Genomic DNA, 19,584 nt, shown 5'->3' with positions numbered 1-19,584 from the left:
CTATTTTAGAAGAGATACTACAATACAAATTACTGAAACGTCTCAAAAGCTCATTCAGTGTTTCAAACTGCGGAAAATGTGTAAAGCTTATAAATTGCAGCGTAATAATACATTTACCTCAGAATAACTATTCGGTGTCCATATAAGCTCATCAGTCAGCTAGAAAAATAACTACGAAGAGGAGCATCTTGCTATATTTATGCGCTATTGCATTTTAATATTTTTACTTAACCTGTTGTCTACATGATTCAACTCCTCCTATAAAAGTGCATTTTACTAATGAAGAAAAACAGATTGAATGTGTGAAAGACGTGACAACATTTATAGGATACATTGAGGGGGAGCCCAAACTACACTCAGTGGCAAAGTGATTATAAGAATTATGATTATATATTTTCATTTGTTATTTTTCATTTAAAATGTTGTCCAAAATGATTAGAACACTAGTATTTCCAGCCGCTAAAAAATGGTTTTAAGTCAGTTATTTCAATCTTTTGCTGTAGTGTGTCAGTAGGAAATATCGGTTTACATTTCCAAACATTCACTTAGCCATTAATTGTAATAATCCAGTGATATTTTTGCTTGCACAAGAAGTCTGACACCCACCAGTGCTCCACTCAGAGATCTGATCTGATCATCATCGTCTGTCTGGAATAACATGAAGAAACAGAACAAACTGAGACTAAATCCAGAAGAACTGTGTCTCCAAAACGCTTCAAGAAACCTCCTGCAAAGCTACAGTGCTGTTAAAAGTTTTAGACACTTGTGTAAAAATGCTGTAAAATGAGGATGCTGTCAGAAATAATGTCATAAATAGATTTTCTGTATCAATTAACTTCTATGGACTAAATTAAATCAACATTTGTTGTGAGCATGCTTTGTTTAAAGCAGTTTTGTCCTCAGTGCACTTGAGCAAAGTTTCTCAGTAGCTTTGCAGGAGGTTTCTTGAAGCGTCTTGAGACACAGTTCTTCTGGATTTAGTCTGTCTCAGTTTGTTCTGTTTCTTCATGTCATTCCAGACAGACTGGATGATGATCAGATCAGATCTCTGTGTGGAGCACTGGCTGCTGTCAGACAAAAATCTCATTTGATTATTAAAATTAATGGCAAAATGAATGTTTGGAAATGTAAATTGATATTTCTCACTGACACACTACAGCAAAAGAGACATAAGTGACTTAAAACCATTTTTAGATGGTAAAAATATGAGTGTTACATTTTGGCCACCACTATATATTTAGCAGAGTGTGTATAACACACAAAAGAGTGATGATCATATTAACACATAGAAGTATAGAAGAAAAAAAACGATGCTGGTATTGTATCAGTATAGGCCGATACTCTGTATCTGATTAGATCAGTTCTGAAAAAATGGTAACGATGCATCAACCACATTGTGTGTGAATTCAGTTAAATCTCTTAGCATTTTTCTGTATTTCCATGAACCTGCATTTTTCCTATAAATTAACTCAGTGTTTTGTTTTTCAGACCCTGGGCATTTAAATGCAAACCGAGCCAGCCAGTTGAAGACTGCTGGGTCCAGTCATCAGTCCAGCCACAGTGATGTGTCCCAGCACAGTGACGGGTCCCAGTACAGTGGCGGGTCCCAGCACAGCAAACGATACCGACACAGGAAGCAGTCCAGGCACAGCAACCAGATGGGACAAGGCAAGCAGTCCAGCACAGCGATTTGTTCAAGGACAGTATTCATTAAACCCTTATGCAATTCACAGAGTCAAGAACGTAAATGTACTAAAATAGCGGCCGTGTTATGAGTTATTTTGAACATATTATGAACAACTGGTTTTGTGTTTAACATTCTGAGCCTCATGGTTGAGCATAGGGTTGTGCCGATAGATGATAGTATTGTGTCAGAGATATCGCCTGTTGCTGATGCCTTTGATAGCAAAACAATTATTATTGTTATTACTATTATCCATACAAAAATACACTAGGCGCCCATCTTAAGTGAAGCAGCGTGGAGTAGTATTGACTATAGTGGCTGCGATCAGCTTGTGGCCTTGTCAGAGCTGTAATGTCCCACATACGTGTGCAGTGTAAATAAGGGGTAAGAGATGTATTCATCATACAGTATACATAGCTTCACTGATTATAACATGTTTTTGCAATGATTGAGCTTGACTGACTGCTGAGTACAGCAGAGGCAGGAATTGTGCACTGGGGTTGCTTGAGTCATCCAAATTTAATGAATCATATGGGCGCAAAACTTGCTACAATTAAGACCTACAGTATATCCATTATTACAAACAAAGTAATATTTGACTAATTTTGTCTTTCAGATTATGAAACTGATCAAACACCAATCTCAAGATACTCTGGAAGGTCTTTCTCTGAGCAGAGTAACAGGTCCTCTGCACATGAATCCAGTCGTACAGGACCTCGTAGGGAAACAGACATAAGATTTCCAATGGATATGGCAAGTAAGTACTTAAGTCAGAACTGGTATCAAAAGCACAAATAATGAATTTGAGCATTAGCAGATTTAACTTGTGTATCTGTTTAATTAAAACAATTCGCTTGTTAAGTCTGACGTCACGCATCACCGCTTCCGCGTCCAAACGCTCTATCAGATACTATGAGAAAACAACAAAAGGTGCTAATATACACTCACAATATGATATAATACTAGCAAAAAAAAATATAATCCTAACCTTTAGCTCCATACCGAAATCCCAGATAGCCATACAATGAAAATATAAATATAAAATTATTTGTGTTTGGGATGCTGTGAGCATGGAGACTGTAGTGTACACCATAAGTTTGAAAGCGTTTAGCTTAAATTTTTAATATGAATAAACAGTGCTCATAAACGGCTGCTGCGGTAGTATTCTCAACTGGAGCGAGTTGGCTTGGACCCGGAAACAGCACTTCTTATGTGACCACTTAACAAGCGAATAGCATCATTTTCCTATTGGCTCTTTGCCAGCAGTATAAACTGACATGAATTTAACGCGTTTATTTTTGATTGGAGAGTTTCAGAAAAAAGTCTTGTCTAAATTAGTGGATATCCACATGGAGGTCAGAAGGCTGGGAAGAAGTGAGCCTCCCCTTTCATCTGCCCATATAGAGCAGCTGGAGACGATGGAGGAGTTTGAGAGAGAGGAGGAGCGCCTCAAGGACAAGCAAGCCTTTGAGTCCCTGGTATGATTTGCAAGATACACACTGGAAGTGATTTAATTTTATGCTTTGTTTTATTTATCAATATTCTTCTGTCGTATGTCAGTGAAGCGTGTTATATTTGAATGTTTTCTAACATGACAAGGAAATTACCCACTCTCTTTAAAGGTGTTGCAACTTGCAAGAATTGGAGGGAAAGCTGTAAGGGAGTGTGTCCACAAAATTCTTGACAGGTATTTTCAAGAGTATCCCTACATATAGAACTTTCCAAACATGTTACATTTCTTGTCACAGTTTACCAGTTGACAGAGGATGTGACATATCTATGCTTATACTATACTCTCATGTTGTCCCAAATCTATATTGATTTATTTCTTTTAAATGGGTAACCAAACAGTTGCTGGTCCGCATTGACTTTGACAGCAGGAAAAAAATACTAAGAACCAGCAACCGTTTGGTTACCCACATTCTTCAAAATAACTTTCATGTTCAACAGAAGAAATAAGCACATTTAGGTTTAAAACAACATGAGAGAGGGAGAGAGGACTTTAATACAGTTGCTTTAATATGAATCAAGTGTTACACAGTGAAGTGTATATAATGCTTTATTTATATTTATTCATTCAATTTCTTCATTCAATACACCTACTGTACCTAAAAAACAAAGCACTGCTTGTTTTATTTGTATATTATGTATATTTTTAATGTGTATCTTTGTTCTTATTTTTTAATAACAAATAAAATGACAACGTTTTTTTTTTTTTTATCTTTGCCCACTTTGGCCTAAATGTCTGCCTGTCAGGGTTCTGTCGTGTCTGTCATGTGTTCCCGCCTAATGTTTCCTTATTTGGTTTGTTTCCTGTCCTTGTTAAATGTAATCATCACTTAATTCTTGTCCAGCTGTGTTTGTCTTGTATCTATGATTTACCTGTGTATATAGTTCTGTCTGTTCAGTTGGATTTCGTCTGGTCTACTCGTTACTCCCTGGTGTTCCTGTCTGTGTTTTGCCCTGCCTTGTCTTGCCCTGCCTTGATGTTATTCAGTAAAGACTATTATTTGAAGTTATATCCTCGTCTGCGTGTTCCTGGTTCCTCCCACGTGTGTGCACCGTGACACTGCCATTGTTTTTTTATTTTATATTTTGTTACCTTGTAAGGCTTTGTTTTTAAAATAGGTAAATTAGTTTGGCTGTACTGCTCAGACAACTTGCAAAATAGTGTTTTTTTCAATTCGTAATTGTGGTTTTCCTGAAAAAAAAAATTTGTGAAATTATATTTTTGCCATATCGCCTCTGCTCTGGAATGCATATAAACCCGACGTGGAAGTTAAAGAGGAGGGGGTTTGACAGATGCAGGGAAAGAATGTCATTAGAGCTGTCAAATGGCCACCTCCCAGAGCTTTGTTTAATCAATGTCAGAAAACTACAGTGTCCAAAACCACATCTCTTTAGTCCACTCTTAGCACACTCACCAATGCTACAGCTGTAGATTACCACACATGTCATTTTTAAATGTTGCATTTGTTTCTTTAGGCTCTTTACCAACCGGTTGATGGCCAAATTCAACATGAAGGGGAAGGGGAAGAAGCAGAAACTACCTCTGGAGACAACTAAAACTTATGAAGCGATTAATGGTACTCAGCATTTTCCCCATGTCATTTAAGTTTAACACCAACACAGTCATATTCACTATCTCAGTTTTTTTCTAAATGTAGCAAAATCTAACTGTAGAAGGAGAAACGGTTTAGTCAGTTGATAGAATTTTATTTAATGAAAGTTTTTCTTGCTTGTTGAATGAGAATATTGGAATCAGCGGGTCAAGCAGAAAGCTATATAATGCCTTATGATGATCAGCCATGGCCACTTGATATTAATGTTATTTGTGTTTTGTGTCCACCTTCGTTGACTCAGAGTCTACTAATTGAGCCGAGATGAGCAGTGTTTCCTCTATATTATTACTTGGCTTCACTATAGTTACTACCGTTACAACAATCTAATACTTTAATGGTTGTGGATGAAATAGCTCAACACGAGAGCCAACACAATGATATATGAAATAAAACGTCATCATGTTTTAATTAATAGTGGCTTGATTACGTGATGGAAATAGTGGATGATGGGCACAGAACGGTAACAAAACTGGTAAAAGTTTAAAACTTTTTTTTTTTTTTAAGAAGACTGTAAAATAATTCTTGTTTACATCTTTTGAAAATATTTGTTTAAAATATTTTCTATTATATTATTAGACTAATAAATAATTAACACCAATAACTGCTTCATTTTTTATTAACTGCTTCCATTATTTATTACATTAAAATATTTTATATTATAAAGATTTGAAATGTTCTGTGTAAGACTTTAAGGATTTTTAATAGTTTATTGGTAAGTAACACAGCACTTTAAAATAGGTTTCTCAGGTCAATTTAAATGTGCATCATTTAGTTATATCAAGGGACAAAAGTCAGTGCCCGAGAATTAAAGTGAAAGAGATGAAAATTGGCAAGTAAATGAAGGCAGCACAGACAGAGGACTGATTTCAAACCCTATATACATTTACCGGAGGATCTTCAGGGAAAACTAATTATTCAGTTATACATGTACTTTGTACATTTATTAATTTCGCTGAGAAGTATCGAAACATTTCTCTGCAAAAAAAATATATTATTGGTCTGCATATATTAATAGTTTTGCCCACTGCAAACCTATTAATAAGTTGGTTTCTTTACATATTTGTAATTTTTGTTTTTGTTCAACTTGCAGCTGCAGTCATGAAATGGGACAAAGATGCTACAGAGGCTACAATAAAGCATCTTGCAGCAGAACATCTCAAACATGCACCGGGGAGGAAGGGAGGTGGAGGGCATACAGGGGTGGAAAATAATTGAGGACTTTTGCATGACTAAGGCATTTGTGTCTATTTCCATTATAGGGGACTTTATACCCCCTCCCCATTTCAGACCAAATAGCTTTGTCTTGGACGATTTGTTGTTATTGTTGTTCAATTGAGTTAAATTTAGCTTTTAGAATTTTGTTTTATCAGCTTGTTAATATTTTGCTGAAAAGCTCATTAAAGATGGTTAAAAAGTACTCACTTGTTGTTTCAAACTATTTTTTTTCTGTCCTTTTTAATTGATCAGATCACATATTTACAATTGCAAATAAGGCTACTAAAATGTCTTTGCACACCTATATGTCTTGGACAGGTAAGGGCTATTCATTAATTATGAACAATTTTAAAGCAGTACTTCTGCACACTGCCTTTACTATGACTAAAATGAACGTCGATGTCGCATAAACTTTCATTCTGGCTCCTCAGAGGACGTCTATTGAACGTTAAATATTTATGTCGTATGGACGTTAATACTGAACGCTAAAAAGACGTCTAAAAAAGACGTCGCATAAACTTTCATTCCGGCTCCTCAGTGGATGTCTTTTGAACGCATGACAAAGACGTTAAATTGACGTCTTTTGGACGTGTCTTTGCTCAGTGGGAGTTAATATTAAGTGACATTTTCAAAATTTTTGTATTTCATCAATGAAATTAGTTCTAAAGAAAGCTTACTGAATTACTTACTGAATGAATTATCCATTTGAATGAATCATTGAATCAAGGACTCAATGACTTACTCATGCAGTTGCTTGCCGCCACCTATTGGTGATTTAAATTTAATATTTAAAGTATATATTTCCTCTCTCTTTTTCAAAATCATTTCAAATATCAGTATTCAACATCTTGTTTCTGAAACATCAAAAAAAAATTATTTTCATTAATTTCAGTTAAATGCATTCATGTTCTGCATTAAACATTCGGTGTAAATGCATCTAAATGCCACTTCAGATGCTGCTTCTGTGCCACCTCTACATTGCAATGACAAATTTTGTTGATACTGATTTCATTTGATTAGTAACAACTCTATAGTGTCTTACTAGTTGAGTTTCATCAGCATAAAAATGGAAAATAATCCCATATTTTCTAATATTTTCCAGGGCAACATGTATATTAAAAATAGCAGAGGACCTAGGACAGATCCGTGCAGCACTCCATACTTTACTGGTGTTAATTGAGATGATTCTTGGTTTAAATAAACAAAGTGGTGACAGTCGGAGAGTTTGGATCTAAACCATCTTAAATCTGTCCTTGAATACCCACATAGTCTTGTAATCGATCTATGAGTATGTCGTGATCTATACTGTTGACCACAGCACTAAGATCAATTAAAACTATAGTAATGAGACGCAGCCTTGATCTGATGCTATAGCAAATCATTTTAACAAGTGGAGTTTCTGTGCTATGATGGAGCCTGAATCCTGACTGAAATTCCTCATAGATTCTTCATCTTTTTTTTCATTCTTCATTCCTTTTTTTTGCAGGAAGGAGCACAATTGAGTAGACACAACTTTTTCTAAAATTTTTGACATAAACGGAAGATTTGAAATGGGTCTGTAATTTGCCAGTTCATTAGAATCTAGTTGTGGTTTCTTAATAAGAGGCTTAATAACCGCCAGCTTGAATGGTTCTGGGACGTGACCTAAAGATAACGATGAGTTAATAATATTGAGAAGCGGTTCTTCTGCTACAGGTAACAACTCTTTCAGTAGTTTAGTGGGTACAGGATCTAATAAACATGTTGTTGGTTTAGATGCACTGATAAGTTTATTTAGCTCTTCCTGTCCTATAGTTGTAAAGCACGGCAGTTTTTCTTTGGGTGCGATGAATGAAGCTGAAATACTAGACGCAGTAGAATCTACATTTATTATTGTATTTCTGATGTTATCTATTTTATCAGTGAAGAAATTCACAAACTCATTACTGCTAAACTGGGCAATATTTAGTTGGGGTGACATCTGATTATTTGTTAATCTAGCCACTGCTATTAAAAAAAAAAAAAAAAAAAAAAACTTGGGCTGTCTTGGTTATTTTCTTTGAGTTTGTTGATATGGTTGGCCCCGGGCAGCTTTTAGAGGGTTTATGGTTTGACATACTTTTTTTCCACGCAATTCTAAAACCCTGCAAGTGAGTATAAATCTGTCTATAATAACCCAGCCTTCATGCAAACACTCTCATTATCTGATGACATTGATGGATCTCCTTGATTTGAAGCCCATTAGGCAAAAGCAAAAGACATGATGGGTGAGCATGACAAGCCAAGTAAACTCATTGGTTGATGGAAACCAGGGATATTCAATTAAAGTTTCAAAAGCTCCAGTCTCTATATTTCCCTTCTCAGTGGACAATACTTTTCCATTTGGAGTAGTTATACATTTTGAAATTTTAACTAAAAAAAAAACAATCCTAAAAACAGTCAAAATAGCATCAAAGATGAAGATATTGGGCCCTGAGAGACAAAGCAGTGGAGTCTGAGAATTTTTGTGCAAAACATTCATATATTTTATAATTTGAGTCCAATTGGATATCAATATTAGAAGGTAAGGTCGGATGTTTTATCAGGCTATTATTATAAATAGAGTTTTCCTATTATTAATTCAGGGGTTTCCTCTTGAAGTCTGAACCATTTTTATATTTTGCTTAAAATAAGTATCTACTAAAAACAAAGTACATAATTATCAAAACACTCTCATCATGAGCAGAATTTTGTCTTTCCTTGTCATCGACAAATACCTTTCATAATTATAACATTGTTTATTATGAAATGTTCCTGACCTGTTGATTAATGATATTAAATGTCGATGGAATAACCTGAACGGTCTGATCAAGAATAATTATATTTGCTGCAGTCTCATTTTTGCAGTGTTTTAGCTAAAGTATCAGTGTGTTTCTGCTGCTGCTGCTAAAAGAACTGCTTCATCTGCAGTAGTGCTGGGTGGTATACCGGTTCAAATCGTAAACTGGGTTGAATTAGGCACACTATATCAAGGTTAAGCAATGTAGACAGCATCATGAATTGAGAGGGGATCCCTTTTAACTGCATATACTTCTGACTAATGTGATCCAGATTTTTGGTCAAACTGCCAGCACTAATCTGCAGATTATAATGTGGCGTTTTAAGCATCTTTAGCAGGAGACAGAAGTAATGAGCACAGACCAGAAAGGGCAAATATAATATAACGCTGAAAAATCATTACCATAAACGACTCTAAGCACTTGTGGAGTCTACATCTCTGCTGTTGTGATGAACTGTAAAAACTGCAGAATGGTGTTGCCAATGTTATAATGTCTCGTGGTTAGAACCAAGCCAGATTTCAACTGCCCTACTTGTGCACTCCCATGACGTCATTTAATGATATCGCTGCAGCCAAATGAGTATCAGTTTGTGACATCATTCATGTTTGTGATGCCCTGTCCTTTATTATTTATTTTTACAATTTGATATATATGTTACAGAATGACTGATCAACAATGTTTTTTGGAGGGTTCAAGGGATCAGGTGGATTCCAGCATGCATTACATTGGGGGTCATGTGGTGTTCTGGGTCAAAAATGACCGAACTGCTTATAAATCTCTCATTTTGCTATATTATCACCAAATATTGGATTCAATCTTTCTGTCAACTTGTTTTCTTTCATTGGGGACTGGTTTTGTGTTTTTATTTGCTTCTGATTAATCGTAAGCCTCAAGCCACTGCTTATCACAACCAGAGGGTTATTATGGATATGGATCCTGTTATTTACAGCCAAATAACAGATTACACAACCTGTCAATAAATAATAAGGCATAATAATGTGTAACTTGGATGGAAAAGATTGGTTACAAAAAGGTTTGAAGAGCAAACAGAGAAGAACTATCTTTTGTTTGTTTGTTTATTTAATCATTTTGAATTTCAAAGATTTAAAAGCACAAAAATTGGTATGTTCTCTATATCCTTAACAAATAATGTTGGCCACTTAATGATGCAATAACTACATAAAAATAAGCAAAATTAAATGAAAATGAAAGGGCATCACAAACACACATTAAATTTGCTTGGCTGCACTGATGTGGTCAAATAATGGCATGCGTGTGCCTGCTTATAGTTGCCTGATGTAAACCATACAGATGAATCACCTTAAAGCACACATTAAGTGCAACACTTTAAACGTCAAATATGATTTAGTGTGCAGCTTTATGGAGGCTTAATGCTCTAAATGAACCGGATAAACCCATCTATTGTGCAGCTGAACAGTCTTCTGCCAGCTAAAAGGTTGACTGAGAAGAAGCATGCAGGAGACAAAGTGATGATAAAATTCAATAAAAGACTTTATTCAATAATCTTAGTTGTATATGTTTCAACGCTCAGACTTCATCTGACAGCACAAATCTAACAATGGTTATTATAGCACAAACCACAGCAATGGAAAATTACTGCTTCACTACACCGTCCTTGAAATGGAGACATTCTCTGATCTCTTACTCATGAAGACAAATATCCACTGAAACCACACAATCATAAGACCAAACAACAATGGAAAAATAATATACATGACTAATCCTTGAATGAATCAATAAAATAAGTAGTGCTGTCAAACACACCTAAAATAATAAAATAACATAGCATTTTAAATATATACTGAATGTGTGTGTATTTATATATACATAATAAATATACACAGTACACACAGTGTATATTATGTAAATAAAAACTTTTATTTTGGATGATATTTATTAGTTTTGACAGCACTAAAAATTTGTATATAAATGATTAAAATATTACATAAATGGAAAAATAAAATGAATTAATGATACATCCTATGTAAATGAAGAATAAATGAATATTAAAGAAAGTAAAACACAAAACAAATGTATGGTTGCTCTCTAAAATAAATTAAAATTTCTAAAGAATTGACTAAATAAATGCAAAATTATATATTGTAGAATATATTATCAGCATAACAAATTTGAGTAAAAATAAAATGAGAATATAATCTTAATGTAATTTACAGTAGACTGCAAAAATGATTTTCTTCCTGTGTTTTTAGCTTTTTTAAGTGAAGCATAATATTATTAAATTAAATAAGATATCTATTGTAGTTTTGTACCAAAATTGAGTGTTTTTTTTTTTTTTTGCTTAAAACAAGAAAAAAATAAAGATTATTCTGAAATAATATTATATGCTTTAAGCACACACTTATTTAGCAAAGAGAGTCAAAAGATAGATATTGTTTGATAGAAAACTTTCTACATTTTTAGAAAATATATATGTGTCCCTGGAGCACAAAAGCAGTCTTAAGTCGCTGGGGTATATTTGTAGCAATAGCCAAAATGACAAAAATCATTAGGATATTAAGATCATGTTCCATGAAGATATTTTGTAAATGTCCTACTGTAAATATATCATAACTTAATTTTTGATTAGTAATATGCATTGCTAAGAACTTCATTTGAACAACTTTAAAGGAGATTTTCTCAATATTTAGATTTTTTTGCTCCCTCAGATTCCAGATTTTCAAATAGTTGTATCTCAGACAAATATTGTCCTATCATAACAAAACCATACATCAATGGAAAGATTATTTATTCAGCTTTTCTGAAATAATTGACACTTAAGACTGGTTTTGTGGTCCAAGGTCACATGTTTTTTTTTTTTATACATTTGGACATTGTCATGCTGAGAAACTGCTGATGAAATATCAGTAATATAAGTGATAGATTATGGTGAGTTTGGGCTCTTTTAATGGGGAGAATCTGCTGTAAATAATGCTGTTTCCACAATCTGAACATGTTTTATGAAGTAACAAGCAAAAGCTGACAAATTGTTGTATTCTACTGCATGAAACCTTTCAAATGATATATGACACATGACTGTCTGAACTGAGTGATGTTTTTTTACTATGTACTGTAATGTTTTATAAATTATGAAAACATGTTTTCCTTATTTATCATCAAATAACTCTATATATATATGTATGTATGTATATATATATGATTAGGAAATTTTTCATCCTGTCGGCGATACACTCCGATTTAGAGGGACTCAGCTCGCATTTGTTAAGATTTGATCAAATTACACTAAAAAGCTGAGTTTCTAAGCTTTAAAATGAGAACTATTTTTTATTTATTTTTTAGTGGTTGCTTAGTAATTAGATTATGAATATTTGCGTAAAATGCATGCTAGTTAATAGTGATAATTGTTCTTTATCCACCGTATTCTTCCTGTAAGAGCATGTGTGTACACTCGTAAACTTTATGTGCAAGGCTTCCAGGCTCTTACACTTCCAGCTATTTTTAGCTGTACAAAACAGCTTGTTTTGCTGCTTGATATTGCAAACTGGTGAGTCTTACCATATTATTTTAATGCATTATCTTAATTACGAACACACTGGTTTGTAGTGCAACCAGTTTTACGGTTTACTGCACTGTTATTCTTCTCTCTATTTCCCTACAGCAGCTAATGAACCGGACGTCTCGCACATTCACAGAAAATGACTTACTTCCATGTTGGAAAAATAAAGTACATAAAGTGTTGCCAAAATATTTAGGTACTTGTCATGGAAAACAAGAGGAAAGGTACAGAGGAAGAAAATAATTTTTTGCAGTGATGGGTTTTCATTAATAGAAATTGTTAATATAACTGTAAATGTCAGTATTTAATTAAAGGATCATCCTGAGTCCCTTCAGTCTTCTAATCAGTTGCACAGCATATCAAACATAGATTAAAGAAAAATATATCTTGAAAGATTTATTTGTAATGAAATATCAAACTGAAATAAATAATGTGTAATATATTTATATTCCATCATTATTTTATAATTTACTATGCATTGACTGTATTAATTCAATGTGATGGTGTTAAACATCTATCGTTTATTATGAATGCCTTTTCCTTAAAGATTGATGAATGTTTGGAGAAGTTATCACATGTATTAGAGTTTAGCGTTTCATTGGAGGAAACACCTCACATGCCGTCTCTTGTATCGTTTCTTGTGTTTTCTGCCGCTGGAAGATCTTCCCGTCAGGTTGGACGCTCCGTGTTATGCTGGATCTCATGTCCTGATCCGAGAGGATCTGCTTCATCTAGAGTCCAGATTACATCAGTCATTAGTGAACGAGATCAATATACTGCTGTTTAGACTTCACGGAACTAAAACTAGTTAAAAAAGAAAAATAAATAAATAAAATAAACACTGGAAAAAGTAAATTTTTACTGTTTTTTTCAGTAAAACTAAAATGTAAACATTCTTAGATCAACATATATTGAAACGATAGAAAATAACAAGCAAATATATCAAAATGTTTTGTTTGTTTGTTTTGTTTTTTCCGAGTAAAAATATCTTTCAACGGAAAGCTAGGTTCAATTCAAAGGAAAGCTACCTGATTTTTTTGAGCCCGTTGGCAGTTTTTTTTCTTTCTAGTTTTATGCAAAAATTCACATATTTTCACATTTTAAGTAATTTTGCTTCTGATTAATAATAATGTTTAGAAACATGCAAACATGCTAGTGACACAAAATTAAAATAGAAACTGAAAAATAATAAAATAAAAAAACAATTCAGAATAGTATAAAATTACTGTTCTCCGTATTAAACTCTGATATCATATTAATGATATTAAAATAACACGCAGAATCATCTCACCTTCTTCTCTATGGCCTCCATCACTGCGGATTCGTCCAGGTGTCCGTCTGATTTGACTGTGAATCTCACACGCTGTATTTTCGGGTTTTCACGGCAGTAGAAAGGCAGTGGAGTCAAGCATTTGTCTGCAGTCATCAGTCCTTCAGTATCGGCTCTCGCACAGTTGTTTCCGTTCATGTCATCAGGCTGCCCAGACTCCCATTTGAGAGAGGACCACGATACACTGGTGTTATCCGACCACAGCCATGGGATCCTGTACAGGCCGATCCAGGCATCGTTGAGGTTCTGTGAAGAAAGCACGTTTGCAAGGAACGCGATCTCTGTGTCGTCTGTAATGGTTGCCAGGTCTACATAGAGTGTTCTGCAGTGCATTTGAGCATCACGCCAGTTCATGCTCGTTCCAATGTGCTTAAACTTGTTCTGAAGTGTGTCCTGTTTGTCTGCAAGGAGTAGATTGGACAGAGAAACGTTCTTGAAAATGAGAAGTGCCATACAAACTTATTTTGTTATTATTATTATTACATAATTTTGTTCATGGACATATTCATCCTCCAAAAATGGCTGGGAAAAGTGGACATTTAACCCATCCAATGTGCACACACACACACACCGTGAACACACACACACAGCAGTGAACACACACACACACACTGTGAACACACACCCGGAGCAGTGGGCAGCATTTATGCTGCGGCGTCCGGGGAGCAGTTGGGGGTTCGGTGTCTTGCTCAAGGGCACCTCAGTCGTGGTATTGAGGGTGGAGAGAGCGCTGGACATTCACTCCCCCCACCTACAATCCCTGCCGGACCGAGACTCGAACCCACAACCTTTGGATTATGAGTCAGACTCTCTAACCATTAGGCCACGACTACCCCCTGATGAACAGTATAGTATAAACAAGCTCATGCTGTGTGTCAGAATAGATCTGTGCTTTAAGTCTGGAGTGTAAATGCAGACCAATAGATCTGCCACTTGTTCTTTGTACGTGTTACTTTGTATAGGATAATGGCGTTTATACAATAATAATAAATCAATAATACAGTTTTAATTGTGTCAGTTCAGTTTTACTCTGTATGGAGCACTGAGAAGTGTTGTTTATATATATTTATGCTGAAAACACATTTGTTACTGCAGAGTTTCATGCAGTGTCTTTAATAAAATAGTTTTTAATTTGGTTATCCTCTGAAGCTGCTTATTTGTCACCTATGGTACTGATCGTATCTTGCTATAAGCATTTTTTTTTTAGCTGGAAAACACGATTTAAGAATGTGTTGGGGTCAGGTTTCACTGCAAAAAATGATTAACTTCCTCAGTATTTTTGTCTTGTTTCCAGCACAAATAAACATCCTTGTATCAAGATACATTTACTGGAGATGGAAAATGATTTAAGATTTATCAATATCTTCATCAAATTTAAGTGGGTTTTTGCTTAAAAATATGAAGAAATACAGACTTAAATCTTAAGATATCTTAAGTCATTTTGCTTCTCAAGTAAATGTATCTTGATTTACGAATGTTTAGATACTTGTACTGGAAAACAAGACAAATTACTAAGTACATCTTTTTTTCTCTGCGAGTATGAATTTTATGAATTGTATGTTTGTTTGTTTTTTAACTGAAATCAAAGAGATCTATGAGTACTGGATAATTTCTTACCAGTTTGGCAAAAGAAGTTGTCTTGTTGAGTACAGTCTCTGTTTCCCCATCGTCTATTACTATATACAGCCCCACAGGCCTCATTTGTGTTGGACAAGTCTGGCTGATAGGAATCCCACTTCACATTGCTCATTGATGTGTTTTGATACGACCAATGCCAATCGTCTCTGTAGAATCCGATCCAGGTGACAGATGTAAAGTTCACAGCGTTTGCTGCCTTCTTTAGTTTGGCTCTGTCTTCATCGCTCTGAACCGTCGCCAGATCTATGTGTTTCTCTCTGCAGTACGATTGTGCTTCTGCCCAGCTCTTTGGCTCTTCGATTAGGACGATTCCATCTAGGTTACATGAAGCCTTCGACAGGATTCCTGCTGCAGGAAAATCAGTAGTGTTAAGTTGATCTAAACCTCTGATCTGACATCAGTTTCTGTCACTGACACTCACCGAGAAAAACAACGAGTTGAATCTTGTTCCACATCATCATGTCTTCACAGGTTTGTTCACTAAAAGAAAGAAATCACAAGAATACAACATGCTGGTTAGTTTTCTGATATTGAAAGTGTAGTAGTTTTCTCTATAGTCAAGGGGATTTATTGGAAATGAGCAGCAAGCAGACATGGTTACAAAATGTGTTATTGCAGGAAGAATCAGTGAATGCAAAACCCACCCTCAAACATAAACCCTTTAATCAACCAATATAAGACAAAAATAAGAATGGGTAGAATGTCAAAATTATTGGAAATAAGTACTGTGGTTGAAAAAGATGCATTTGCCCTTTTAAATCAAGACATGACCAATTTGTATACACAAGGTGTTTGGAAAGGCCATACTTGACTGACTCATGGACATTTATTGAAGGGTGAAGAAGCACCAAAATGTCAATACTGTAGTTCCAACTTGTCTATAAAACATACACTTAGCTTAAGTTACATGAGATTTTATTTGATTTTAAGTTAGTTTAATATAAATTAAGTTGAACTTACTTGTACAACCAATTTGATTATATTTAAGTATAATAAGTTTTTAAGTTTTTAAAGCCATAGAAATCACAACAAAGCCCAATTTACCTGCTCTGGAGCAACTGAAGCTTGATCTTCTCACCAGTGTATTAAGTGTCTTCTCTCAACAAACTTGTCTTTTACTATCTACCCAACTCTTCATACACTACATTATGCACATTTTTCTTTTTAATCTTGTACTGTATATAAGATGCTGAGACTGATTTACATTCTGATTTTGCTGCAATATGAGGCTCTTTATTCAAATAGGCTAATGTGGTCATACTTCCTGGTTCTAGTAAGGACTCTAGCTGCTGCATTTTGAACCAGCTGGAGTTTGTTTATATTGCGCACTGAACAACAACTCAATAAAGCATTACAATAATCTAACCTTGAGGTCATGAACGCATAAATTAACATTTCAGCATTTGACATTGAGAGCATAGATCGTAATTTAGATATATGTTTGAGATGGAAAAATGCGGTTTTACAAATGCTACAAACATGGCTTTCGAAGGAAAGATTGCTATCAAATAGCACTCCTTGGTTCCTAACTGATGACCAAGAATTCATAGAGCAGCCATTGAGTGTTAGATAGTGGTTATTAGATGCAGAGGTTTTTGGTCCTATAATTACCACGTTTTTGTTTTTTAGAATTTAGCAGCAATAAATTACTAGTTATCCAATTTTTTATATCAACAATGCATAATCAGCATAAAAGTAAAAACTAATGCCATTTTTCCAGATGATATCTTCAGATCATATCTTCCAAGGGTAATATGAAAAGCATGAAAGGTAACAGTCTTAGTACTGAGCCTTGAGCTACTCCATAATGCACTTGTGATCAATATGATACCTCTTTATTCACAGCCACGAACTGGTGGCAGTCAAATAAGTACAATTTGAACCATGCTAATGCACTTCCACTAATGCCAACATATTTTTTCTAGACTGGAAAACTGGGCCGGGCTTTCTGGGATGGTTCTCAATTGGTCATACTTAGAAGGGTATAGTATAGGAGAGTATAGGAGAGCATAAGTTTAAGTGGAAGTCCATGACATGCGAGTAGTGATTACCGCCAGCAAACGTCAATATGATTAATGGCTTTGACCTTTGTGACCTCATAATAATATTAATAATTTCCATATGTGACCTTTGATCTCATAACGAGTTTCATGTTTTTATCTACAGAAAATTATTCATGTTACAACCCATCACAGAAAACTTTACATCTAAGAAAATAAATAAATAATTTGCTTTATAAGTGATTTACTCATGGGCTCAATAAAAGTTCTCTCTCTCTCTCTCTCTGAGACACCGTAGATTAAACAAGTACACAGACACACATTCAACTGTCAGAGTCTTACTCTCTCTTTTAAATGAATTGAATATAAATAAAGTATGCGATCACACATAGATATGAAACAAAGCAAAACATTGACACTAGTTTTAGGTAACACAAATATGTAATGAGGGCCGAGCCAAGTAAAGGGGGAAAAAATAAAAACTTAACAGGCAAATGGTAAGGAATATAGTGGACTCAACATGTCAGGGCATGCCATTGTTATGTTTGAAAGCCATAAACATTGTATTTTTTTATTTCCATGGACATATTTAAATTCAATTCACGTTTATTTTTTTCACAAAACTAATTGTTGCAAAGCAGTTTCACAGAAAAGTAAACTTTCTGCATTTTATATTTTCATAGACATTATTTAATATAATATAAATAGCTGCTATGATTGTGGGGACAATAATTTGGAGTATTACTACACATTGGGTTTGTGTCCCCTTTTTGCTTTTTTGCTATTTTGTACAATGTCTATTTTGTATATATGTATATTATTCTTTTCATTCTCTTTATTATCTGTGTCCTGTCGCTGTCTCTCTGTTGCACTGTGGAGCTTCTGTCACTGAAACACATTCCTCGTATGAGTTAAACACACCTGGCACTAAAGCTCATTCTGATTCTGATCCAAACCTGCCCATCACAGTAAACTTTCTACTTTTTTATTTTAAATGTTATTTATTTTATTTATATATATTTTTCATGAACATCAGTATATTTCATTCACATTAGTATAATTCTTCATTATGAAAACTGAAGAAATGTCATCATAAATCACAAAACACAAGCATGTATATCCATTATGCTAACATATTATTGTAACTCCGTTTGTACCGAATACACTATAATCAGACTTTCACCATTGATATAATTTTAAGATACCGAAAAACACAAATGCCAAAACTTGCTTCAGCAATTATATGTAACATACTGTATAAAAATAAACATTTGAAGCTAAAAAGAGACTCAAGTAACAAACTCGTTTTATTTTTTATTAAGGAACAAACATGTTCCTAAAGCAAAGCAAAACATTGATCATTCTCTTCATTTTAAGATACCGAAAAACACAAAATATATAATTATATATGTCAAACATGTTACTAAAGCAAGTCAAGATTCAAGAGTTTTATTTGTCACATACACAATTATACAGGGTATAACCAGCAGTGAAATGTAGGTCAGGTCCGCTCCAAGGACAGTGCAATTATATAGAATACAAATATTAAGAAGAAGAACAAACATAAAATAAAATAAAAGATAAAATAAAATAAAATAAGATAAGATAAAACATATAAATATAAATGTGCAGGTCAGTAAGTTGTTGACTTAAATAGTAATAAGAGGAATGTGCAAAAAATAATGTGCAAAAAGTTGTACAGGGTATTTGAATAGCAGCAATATGAGGTAGAGAAAAAATATGAATAGCTTATTGATATATGATATTTACATGGAGAAACATTATGAATAACTTATTGATATGGTGATATTACATGGAGTCAAGTGATATTATGACACAGAGTTAGAGTTTAGGAGCCTGATGGCCTGGGGGAAGAAGCTCCTTCTAAGTCTCTCAGTTTTTGCCATCAGGCTACGGAAGCGCTTACCAGATGGAAGCAAAGTGAATAGACGGTTACCAGGGTGATTAGAGTCCTTGAAGATTTGAACAGCTCTATTTTTGCAGCGTTTGAGGTAGATGTCCTGCAGAGAGGGGAGAGCAGACCCTGAGATGCGCTCAGCTAAGCGCACAACTCTCTGTAGTGCTTTGCAGTCCTGATTGGAGCTGTTTCCATACCACACTGAGATGCACTGAGTCAATACACTTTCTATGGTCCCTGAATAGAACGTTTTCAGGATTGCTGGTGAGACCCTGAATTTCCTCAGCTGACGCAGATGGTACAGTCTTTGCCTGGCTTTCTTAACCTGTGTTTGGATGTGTGTA

The 19,584-nt window shown here is 34.6% G+C and overlaps 1 protein-coding gene across 2 annotated transcripts; it reads right to left on the bottom strand.

The window, feature by feature from the left end:
- Positions 1–12,135: 12,135 nt before the first annotated feature.
- On the bottom strand, positions 12,136–16,423 carry LOC306844330 (putative C-type lectin domain family 20 member A). Of its 2 annotated transcripts, XM_079376372.1 has the most exons (5): positions 16,367–16,423; positions 15,744–15,802; positions 15,302–15,670; positions 13,646–14,085; positions 12,136–13,085 (listed from the first exon to the last, which is right to left on the bottom strand). In XM_079376372.1, exons 2-5 carry the CDS (start codon positions 15,781–15,783, stop codon positions 12,942–12,944), a joined length of 993 nt encoding a protein of 330 aa, XP_079232498.1. In that variant the 5' UTR covers positions 15,784–15,802; positions 16,367–16,423; the 3' UTR covers positions 12,136–12,941. The 2 variants fall into 2 exon arrangements, with proteins under 2 accessions (XP_079232498.1, XP_079232499.1); XM_079376373.1 differs by lacking the exon at positions 16,367–16,423 and having other exon boundaries at positions 15,744–15,951.
- Between the last annotated feature and the right edge of the window lie 3,161 nt (positions 16,424–19,584).

Source organism: Barbus barbus (assembly GCF_936440315.1).
Source record: "Barbus barbus genome assembly, chromosome: 1".
Classification (NCBI taxonomy): Eukaryota; Metazoa; Chordata; class Actinopteri; order Cypriniformes; family Cyprinidae; genus Barbus; species Barbus barbus.
The sequence above is the reverse complement of the archived record's forward strand: the minus strand, read 5'-3'. Positions and strand labels throughout refer to the sequence as shown.